This window comes from Mytilus californianus, unplaced genomic scaffold (genome assembly GCF_021869535.1).
Source record: "Mytilus californianus isolate M0D057914Y unplaced genomic scaffold, xbMytCali1.0.p SCAF_18, whole genome shotgun sequence".
NCBI lineage: Eukaryota > Metazoa > Mollusca > Bivalvia > Mytilida > Mytilidae > Mytilus > Mytilus californianus.
The window spans coordinates 12,426,132-12,437,576 of NW_026262666.1; the positions used below are offsets into that span (position 1 = coordinate 12,426,132).

At 33.9% G+C, this 11,445-nt stretch overlaps 1 protein-coding gene across 1 annotated transcript; it reads left to right on the forward strand.

Annotated features, from left to right (window-relative positions):
* Positions 1 to 9,485: 9,485 nt before the first annotated feature.
* LOC127726818 (ankyrin-1-like) lies at positions 9,486 to 11,159 on the forward strand. The gene has a single exon (XM_052234271.1). The coding sequence runs from the start codon at positions 9,486 to 9,488 to the stop codon at positions 11,157 to 11,159; it is 1,674 nt and encodes a 557-aa protein (XP_052090231.1).
* The last annotated feature ends 286 nt before the right edge of the window (positions 11,160 to 11,445 follow it).

Consider the following 11,445-nt stretch of genomic DNA (forward strand, 5'->3'; position numbering starts at 1 on the left):
TTTACATTTAATTATGCTATAAATGTGCATGTGCAACAACTCTTTAGAAATAATTCATTTTTGTTAAATTTTCATGATTTTTAGAAAAAAACCAGCATTTTTTGCTGTATATTTATCTACATTTTGTAATTTGAAAAAGATTCATCAGTGATTTTTTTCCAAAAAAATTAGTACAAATAATCTTTATACATAATCAAGACAAATGCCATTTTAAAAAAGAGGGGTCCTTGTACTCGTTTTTCAAGATAATGATTAAAATCCATCAGAAAATGCATCTTTTTCTGATATGTCACAGTTTGACGTCGCAAAAAATAACATTTTACATATGGCGACATCATGCATTACCTTCCTTGTAACTGTATCGTATGCCCTTAACTTTATGAACAGTATGGAGATATGGTATGATTGTCAATGAGACAATTGTGAGTTCGAATCCCACACATGGCAGGTGTGCTAGACTCCATTCTTAATTGACAAGGATTGTCAGATTTCCTACCAAAAGTTGGTGGTTCTCTGTGGGCACTCCTGCTTCCTCCACCAATAACAACTGACCACCACGAAATAGCACAACAGTGCTGAAAGTGACATTAACCACAAACCATTCAATCAATCAATGAGACAACTATCCTGACATGACAACATGTGAAACAATTTAAACAAGAAAAATAAGGGCTTGTTAAATGCTAAAACCATAAGCACTTAACAAATATGACATTAACAGCACCCAATGACAACTTACCTGTTCCTGACTTGGGACAGGCACATTATTAATGTGGCTGGGTTAAAAATGTTTGTGAGCACTCAAGCATCCCTTTACCAGGGACAACTCTTTTAGCCCTCAATCCACATTTAGGTTAATGTTGTCTGGCGTAGTTCATCTGACCTTGACCTCATTTTCATGGTTCATTGCCCTATGTTTAATTTTTGTAATTAGCTCTGTTTCTCAGATACATAAGCAATAGGTTAACTATATTTGGTGTATGGACTTTACATGTTTGTCTGGCATATTTGTATATGCATAACCAAGATTTATTGACACATGATCTAGGAGAGACAACTATCAACAGAACTGCTTTATTGAATACATAATGTAATTCCATCATGGTTGTGCTTTGTTGATCCCATTGTGATTTTTTTTATATGAAAATTTGCTTACAAGCTATTTTTTACCTAGTCAATTCAAATATGTAATAAAAAATATACCTCTATGTACATGTACTACTTTAAGAGATGTCCATGAGGTCAAAATTTACTCATTGTGACACATGTAGTGTTAATCTAAACAAACACCATACAATGGGCAGAGGGTATTTTACTGCTAAGAGATGGGAAGTTGCCAATTTGAAAGTTGAAAAGCATATTTAAATTTGTTTTGCAGAAATTGTGGCCCATTGAGGGTGATTGAATATTGCTAAGAAATACCAATTCTCATCATTTGTTTGATTTACCAGGTGTCTTTGGCCATGTTGTTAAATTATATGTTCCTCTTCTGTTCTCATTGTGTTATTAATTATAAGTCATGGCTATAATTTAAAAAAATTCTTCTACGGAACAACTGAAATCAATTTCATCCAATGGCAAGCTTAAATTTGTTTAAATCATCCTTGTATACAGTATATAGTTTGCGTTTTATTTGCTTCAATCATTAACTAGAAACTAACATGACCAACATAGGTAAAATAAATGTAATTGTCAGATGTCTTAAAAACCAAAATAAACAGAGAAAAACCAATTGTTCTCTGCTTTGTATCTATCTGATGAGTTCAGCCATTTTCAATTGATTTTTATATCTTATGTTGTGCTGTAACACCACTGTCCCAGGTTAGGGGGTCGGGGGTGGGGGTTGAGCACTTACAAACATGTTTCACCCTGCCACATTCTTTATGTTCAGTGGTTCTCGTTGGTTCATGTCTGTCATATTTTGTTTTTCGTAAATTGTTTTGTTATAAATTAGGCCGTTAGTTTTCTCAGTTGAATTGTTTCATATTTTTCATGGCGGGGCCTTTTATAGCTGACTATATGGTATGGGTTTTTCTCATTGTTGAAGGCTGTACGGTTGCCCATAATTGCTTACATCCACCTCATTTGAACTTTAGTGGATAGTTGTCTCATTGGCAATCATATACCACATCTCCTTGTTTTTATATGGTGTAGAGTTGTCTCATTGGCAATTTGAATATCACATCTTCTTATTTTTATCGTTGAAAATGCTCAAGATGTCAAGATATCATCTGCTTCCATTTCTATCAATATAAGAATTGCCTTTAAATTACATTTTCTGACTTAATTTTGCAAGAATGAATAGAAGTTACTTCCCTTTGTATTCTTGTCTTTTATTTTTGTTTAAGTACTTTGTCTATAGAGTGTCTATTTGTTTTTCTTTGTTGAAATAGTTATTTGTTCTTATAGTGATTAAGATAATATTACATGTGTTATATGAGTGACTGTTGTACCCCAATTTTTGACATTTTTACCTATTATGTCTTTGTTTTGCTCACACATTGTTTTCAATATAATGGAATTCTATCACTGTCATACAAGTGAGAGGTTTAGCTAGCTATAAAACCAGATTTAATCCACCATTTTCTACATAAGGAAATGCCTGTACCAAGTCAGGAATATGACAGTTGTTTTCCATTCGTTTGATGTGTTTGAGCTTTTGATTTTGCCATTTTATAAATGACTTTCCGTTTTGAATTTTCCTTGGAGTTTGGTACTTTTGTTATTTTATTTTTTTTTCTGAAAATGATGTTACCAATTTAGATTTTGTTCTAATTATTTTTTAAGAGCAATAGGAAGACGGGAGTGTTCCATTTGAATAATGGAAAACAAGAAAAACAGTCAGAGTAATGGGGAAAATAAAATGACAACAATTTCTTAAGAAGAAGAAAACTATGTTCGTATGAGTTTGTTGCTGTCTGGGATATCCCCTCGTGCTGTACAAATTTTGTTTGATAGTGAATTTGATCCATCTTGCTTAGATGCTTCTCTTAAGAAAGCAACCAAGAAATTGAATGACCTAAAAAAGAAAAGAATAATTAACCAGTCACAGTGGGACCTTCTGTTTCCACGTGATGGTAGGTGTAGAATAATCAACCAGTCACAGTGGGACCTTCTGTTTCCACGTAATGGTAGGTCTAGAATAATCAACCAGTCACAGTGGGACCTTCTGTTTCCACGTAATGGTAGGTCTAGAATAATCAACCAGTCACAGTGGGACCTTCTGTTTCCACTTAATGGTAGGTCTAGAATAATCAACCAATCACAGTGGGACCTTCTGTTTCCATGTAATGGTAGGTCTAGAATAATCAACCAATTACATTGGGACATTCTATTTCCACGTAATGGTAGGTGTAGAATAATCAACCAATCACAGTGGGACCTTCTGTTTCCACGTAATAGTAGGTGTAGAATAATCAACCAGTCACAGTGGGACCTTCTGTTTCCACGTAATGGTAGGTCTAGAATAATCAACTAGTCACAGTGGGACCTTCTGTTTCCACGTAATGGTAGGTCTAGAATAATCAACCAGTCACAGTGGGACCTTCTGTTTCCACGTAATGGTAGGTCTAGAATAATCAACCAGTCACAGTGGGACCTTCTGTTTCCACGTAATGGTAGGTCTAGAATAATCAACCAGTCACAGTGGGACCTTCTGTTTCCACGTAATGGTAGGTCTAGAATAATCAACCAATCACAGTGGGACCTTCTGTTTCCACGTAATGGTAGGTGTAGAATAATCAACCAGTCACAGTGGGACCTTCTGTTTCCACGTAATGGTAGGTGTAGAATAATCAACCAGTCACAGTGGGACCTTCTGTTTCCACTTAATGGTAGGTCTAGAATAATCAACCAATCACAGTGGGACCTTCTGTTTCCATGTAATGGTAGGTCTAGAATAATCAACCAATCACATTGGGACATTCTGTTTCCACGTAATGGTAGGTGTAGAATAATCAACCAATCACAGTGGGACCTTCTGTTTCCACGTAATGGTAGGTGTAGAATAATCAACCAGTCACAGTGGGACCTTCTGTTTCCACGTGATGGTAGGTCTAGAATAATCAACCAGTCACAGTGGGACCTTCTGTTTCCACGTAATGGTAGGTCTAGAATAATCAACCAGTCACAGTGGGACCTTCTGTTTCCACGTAATGGTAGGTCTAGAATAATCAACCAGTCACAGTGGGACCTTCTGTTTCTACGTAATGGTAGGTCTAGAATAATCAACCAATCACAGTGGGACCTTCTGTTTCCACGTAATGGTAGGTGTAGAATAATCAACCAGTCACAGTGGGACCTTCTGTTTCCACGTAATGGTAGGTCTAAAATAATCAACCAATTACAGTGGGACCTTCTGTTTCCACGTAATGGTAGGTCTAGAATAATCAACCAGTCACAGTGGGACCTTCTGTTTCCACGTAATGGTAGGTCTAGAATAATCAACCAGTCACAGTGGGACCTTCTGTTTTCACGTAATGGTAGGTGTAGAATAATCAACCAGTCACAGTGGGACCTTCTGTTTCCACGTAATGGTTGGTCTAGAATAATCAACCAATCACAGTGGGACCTTCTGTTTTCACTTAATGGTAGGTGTAGAATAATCAACCAATCACAGTGGGACAGTCTGAAAGGGTGTAATAAAGGTTCTTATCCTGTTTAATATTTGACTGAAATTTGCACTTTACATTGCCGAAATTTCATTTATGTTTATTTCAATGATAAGAAAATGCATTCAAAACAGGTTAAATTAACCTACTATAGATGATGTCATAACGAATATACCGGTATGTGTTGAAACCTAGAGATCATATCCAGGAACCAGTAGGTAAACAAAACAAAATATCTATGCATATTATATATCTCCCCAAAAGAGATGTGGTTTGTTAAACAGCTGTATTTACAAAGTGCAACCTATAATGTGCAAGTTGGACCCTTGCTGACATTGGAAAAAGACTACTAGTATAATGTTTTTAAGCACCATTTACAATAGAAACGAAGACCCATTTGTGTTTCTGTCCATTTTCTACCTTTTTTCATTTTTGCAATCAATTTTAACGTCTGTTTGTCTGTTTCATATAAGGTGAGAGTTTTGGTTTTAAGTAATAACTATAGTTTACCATGAAGTTGTGGTCATATCTAATTCAAACTTAAAATACAATTATGTTCATTATGATGTGAACTTCTAGAACTATCTTCAAGATTTGTGTTTTTGTCTCGCCTTGACAGAGTCAAAGAGCCTGACAAAGGTATGCTGTTTCCAGCATGGGCGTGGGCGTCAACAATGTATTAGTTTGTGATTAGGTCAGTTTATGGGGAACCACTTGTGGTAGGTCAATGATATTTGGTATGCAGTTGCATTACCATTTGCTAAAATCATTTTCATGGAGATTATTTGGCCCTGCCCCCTCAGTCATGGTCAATTGACTTTAAAACTTTTGCTTAGTTTACATGTATTAGTTTTGCTTAGTTTACATGTATTAGTTTTGCTTAGTTTACATGTATTAGTTTGTGATTAGGTCAGTTTATGGGGATCAACTAGTGGTAGGTCAATGATTTCCTTATGTAGAAAATGGTGGATTAAAGCTGGTTTTATAGCTAGATTAACCTCTCACTTATATGGTCATTGTAACATGTAACTGACCATTTGAATATTTACAGGCTGTTGGAAGACTTGGTAGTCAAAATATGCTTGATGAATGTAAAGAGATGAGGACAAAAATTATGGAGCAGTCAACAGTACCGTGGCACATAAGAGGTGAGGTTGAAATACTTAAGCCAATTAAAGAACATAGGAAAAAAACAAATATGACCAAAATCTTTAACAAATGCATTGTACCTTGAAAACAAGAGGTAGAGACCAAAACTTTAGACCAATCACCAGAACCTTAAAACATGAGAGGTCAAGACGTAAATTTAGATTCCTTGGATGAAATGATGTAACAACAAAAATCATCAGACTGAACATCAATAAATTTTAAAATACAAAGTAAAACTTTAAATTTTTTTGTTAAATTCTTGTCTATATGTGGTTGTGTATTGGTTTGAGTTGACAGAAATCACTTCACCTTTATCTCATCTCGCCTTCTAATTTATACCAATGTCCAAAAACCAGTATCTCATGTATAATGAGTTAAAAGCCAGCTACATAGTTGTAAGTATTTACTGAAAATTTAAGTGCATAAAGGTTATTTCATTATGATGTCATAAACATGTCAAAATTTACATATTTTACCTAAAATTGAAATTTGATGCATAGTTTTCAGACAAAATTTATATTAGCAAAAGCTTATTAGCTAATATACATTTTACACACTTTAACATCGTTTTAAAATACATTTTGTAGCAAAATATATGTTTGCGTAAAGCTCGTGCTCATATTGAATATAAATGACAGTATCTCAAGTGGAGGCTATTTTGTCAGTTTTAGTAGCTTTGCACTAAATGTTAACAATGTGCATGGACAATTTTAGGTAATTCAGAGAGGTTAAGTGTCAGTTCCCATTCATAAACTCTAGGTTTAGTTACTGAGAAAATTGAAGTCAAATATTGACTATTTCAGAAATTTTGTCAAATATAACCCAAAATAATTATAATATAAAATAAGTCTCTGACTGAAACAACTTAAACCAGTTATTGAAAAAAAAAAAGTTTTAGTGATTCCCTTGACTGATTATCATCTGTATAAATTGACAATACTTAAAGTATATTTGATGTTTGAAGACTCTTTAGAAGAGTTGCTGCCCATTAAGTATGTTTTTATTGCTTTGGCTACATCACAAATAAAAGGACTCAAATTGTCATTTTACTCCTTGAAGAGTTGTTGCCTTTGAGACACATTTTTGAAGATTTGTCTTGTACAGATAATGTTAAATGATGGTGGTTGTTGCGCAGTCTCCTGGGAACCTTTTCTCTACATTGTTTAATATTTAACTATTCTGAAGATTAAGTTGTAATTTCAGCACTGTGGGAATCAATTTAAATTTTTTTTTGCCAATACTAGGAGCACATTTTAACTCCATAAAGATAGTAGCAATAAAAGACTAAGGAGGAAAGCAAAGGGGAAGTCAAAACCAATAATATCTTTTGTGTTAAGTTTTGAAACACAATCAGACAAATAACCAATTCAAAACTCTGCTCAAAGGATTGAATTTTAAATGGATCTTTCTATAGGAATCAATTCACTTTGTTTGCTTTGCAAGATGCAAATAACCAGGTCGAGTTAAGTGCTAAGGAAGCAGCGCGTCTACAGTCAGTCGGAGATGGGCAAGGATTCGTTTTGTGTAACTCAAGATGTCACAACAGTTTGTCATGGCATAAGCAATTTGGATTCATTGTGTAAATAGGCATTCTTTTACGTTAATTGGTGACAATATGCATGTTTGGTTGAGATAATATGTGAATTAAACATTGCCGTTACATGGTTTTATATCATTGTCTTGCATGTTGCAAATGATTTTCAGCGAGTTTCAAAAATTATAAAAGCAAACATTTTCCAGTTTCAATACACAAACTGTAAACAACGAGCATGCTCTCTTGAAGGACCTTTGATACCTTAACCAAATAAGAAAGTAAGACCTACAATCCCTTCCCCTTTACTTTCTTATTTGGCTTCTTGAATTATGTCTAAAATATTGAAACAAAAATGTCAAGTTAGTAAATAGCTGTAAAAATGACAAAAAAAATCCGTGATAACCTGTAATCACTGAAACAATCAGTAAATACATGTAATTACCAAATTGATTATTAATTACAGGTTATATTATTACTGAATTATTTAGTAATTACGTGTAATTCCTAATTTCACCTATATATTTACTGTAACATATACAAGACTATAAGAAAGATCGATAACACCATGGCAAAAATAAAAAAAACGGTAGTCTACCAAGCAAAAAAAAAAAAAGAAAACTATAGATTCAGCAAAAAGAACTTCAATAAAGTCTTTAAAACCATTGACCTGTTCCACTTGTAGCCACAATTAACTCCTGTTTAAGTGTTTTCCTTGATGGTGACATCACTAATTTTAAGTTGCCATGATCAACAACACTGATGCTGCTAATGGCTCCAGAAAGAATTGCTTATCCTTCTGGAGTTAATGTGGGTATTGTTGCTGTTCGTATTGTTGTAGAAGATTGTTTCTGTTGTTGTTCAAACTTAGTTTTCTGTGTAGTGTTTTATTTTGTTATTTTTGCTTTTTTCTTTTGTGTTTAGTATTGGCCATGGAGTGTCCATGTTCCCCGACTTATGGCTTTTTATTGCCCCTTTTGCATATCCTGTCTGTATTTATTGTCAAAAACTTATTTAGTGATAAAACTATTTCATTTGATAAAATAACAGTTTACGATCACCAGTGCATAAAATCACATGATTTCAAGGTACATATAGCATAGAATTATTGTAAGAATATATATATATTTCAGTACAAATCAGTCAAGTATTGGAAGAATGGAAAATAAATAATTCAAACTTTGTTGAGACCAGAGCTGCCAATTATGTACTGGAATGTGTACAGGAAAACAGTTGTGTAACTATTACTGGTAGTTCTGGTGTTGGGAAGACAGCAACTCTACGAAATTTGGCATTAAAAATGATAGATAAAGGGTACAATGTTCCACACGGATCCACATGACATTATAAAATTTTACAATCTAAATCTGAAAACATTGTTTGTGATTGATGACTTTTGTGGTACTTATTCCATCAGCCAGTATAACCTTAACAGTCTGGAATTGGACATGGAACGTATTAAAGTACTGATTAAGAATAAACTCACAAAAATCGTTGTGGCCTGTCGGTTACAAGTTTATCAGGATGACAAGTTTGAATCCTTATCAATTTTTAGGACATGTGTATGTAACCTGCTATCAGATGAATTCTGTTTATCACAAACCGAAAATCAGTCAATTGCAGAATTATATTTAGAAACAAAAGCTTCAGAAATAATACAGTATTGTGATTTATATGATTGTTTTCCACTTCTCTGTAAATTGTATAGCGAAAATCCTAAACTGAGTATTACAGATTTCTTCAAGAATCCGTTTTCAGTGTATGAAGAAGAGATTGACAAGTTGCTTAAAAAAGGACATTTGGGGAAATATTGCGCTTTAGCTATGTGTGTCATTTTTAATAACACATTGAAAGAGGAATTGTTGATAGATGAGGTCCATGAAGTAAGACCAATAATAGAGAACACATGTCAAGCATGTAAACTGAACAGATGTACTTCATCACTTTTCATACTTGATGAACTGCAGTCGCTAGAATATACCTTTGTAAAGAAAGAGCAAGATGTAAATAAAACTATACATGGTAAAGTTTTTGATTTCCTGACTTTCTATTTTGGAAAAAAAATTATCCAATGTTTAATCAAGAATGCAGACAGTTGGGTTATTGGGCAGAGATTTTCTTTAGATAAACAAGATAACACGAACCAGTATATCACTGTTGTACCACCTAAATACCATGAGATTTACATACATAGAATGTTTGATGACTGGTCTGCTGGTCAATTGCAGTGTGTGTTTAATAATATTAATATGAAGATACCAGAGTTCAGACAGAAATTCCTTTGTTATTTAAAAACATTTGATATTTTACTCCAGAGACGATTAGCACTAACCTGTGATGTTAATTTCAAAGATACTGTACTGTTACAGTGTTGTCAGTATAAAGACATTCCTTGGATTCAATGGTGTTTTTATCATGGTGTTGATGTTAGTCCATTACATGGATCAGCATATTCGGGTCATAAAGAGATGGAAAAACTATTACTTGCCAACAAGGCAGACATTGATAAATGTACAAATAAAGGTGCATCACCTTTGTTAATTTCTTGTGAGAAAAATCAAATAAAGGTGGTAAAGGTATTACTGGAAAACCAGGCAGACATTAATAAGTGTTCAGATGATGGATCATCTTCATTGGTTATTGCTTCATTGATGAATCATATACATATAGTAAAGTTATTACTGGAAAACAAGGCAGACATTGATAAGTGTACAGAAAATGGAGCATCTCCTTTGCTTTTTGCTTGTCAGAATAATCACATAGAGTTAGTAAAGGTATTACTGGCTAACAAAGCAGATATTAATAAGTGTAAACATGATGGATCATCTCCTTTGGTAATTGCCTCTTGGATGAATCATATAAATATAGTAAAGATATTACTGGAAAACAAGGCAGACATAAATATAAGTAAATATAAGTGCACAGAAAATGGAGCATCTCCTTTGCATAGTGCATGTGAGGGTAATCATATGGAGGTAGTAAAGCTTTTACTTGAAAACAAGGCAGATATTAATAAGTGTATGGATAATGGGTCATCTGCTTTGTATTATGCTTGTGGGAATAACTATATTAAAATAGTACAGGTATTAGTGGATAACAATGCAGACATTAATAAGGGTACAAATGATGGAGCAACTCCGTTGTATATTGCCTGTCAGGATAATCATTTAGAGGTAGTAAAGGTATTACTGGAAAACAAAGCAGACATTAATAAGTGTGTATATGAGCTGTCATCTCCTTTGTTTATTGCCTGTCAGAATAATAATATAGAGATAGTAAAACTATTAATTGACAACAAGGCAGACCTTAATAAGTGTTCGGATACTGAAAAATCTCCTTTGTATATTGCTTGTGAGAAGAAGAATATACAGGTAGTAAAGTTATTATTAGACAAAAAGGCTGATATTAATAAGTGCGGGGATAATGGGACATCTCCATTGTGTATTGCTTGTGAGAAAAACTATATAGAGATTGTACAGGTATTACTGTATAACAAGGCAGACATTAATAAGGATACAAATGATGGTGCAACTCCGTTGTATATTGCTTGTGAGGATAATCATATAGAGGTAGTAAAGGTATTACTGGAAAACAAAGCAGACATTAATAAGTGTCTATATGAGGGGTCATCTCCCTTGTATATTGCCTGTCAGAATAACCATATAGAGACAGTAAAGCTATTATTGGACAACAAGGCAGACATTAATAAGTGTAGAGGTGATGGTGTATCTCCTTTGTCATGTTTGTATACTGCTTGTTGTAAAACTCATATAGAGGTAGTAAAGATATTACTGGACAACACGGAAGATATTGATACCTGTACAGATATTCTACCATCCCCTTTTCATGTTTATTCCATTAATTTATAGACGTAGGCAATTATTACCTGATTGGTTGTTGATTTCATGAAGAAACATAGATACTTTTTTAGAATAGAGGTACAGAAGAGAGATTTCAATAACATTTCTAGGTTTTGTAACCTATTTTGAACAGACTTCGAAGAATGAGAATGGAAAGTAAAACTTTATAAATTTGATGCGCTTTTACCTCAAAGCTTACTTTTAATGAATAGCCCAAAACAGGTAAACTATTCCTGACAGCTTTAAAAACTCAGCTATTTTGACCTCACGCCGAAATGCGCATCTGGTGCAGTAG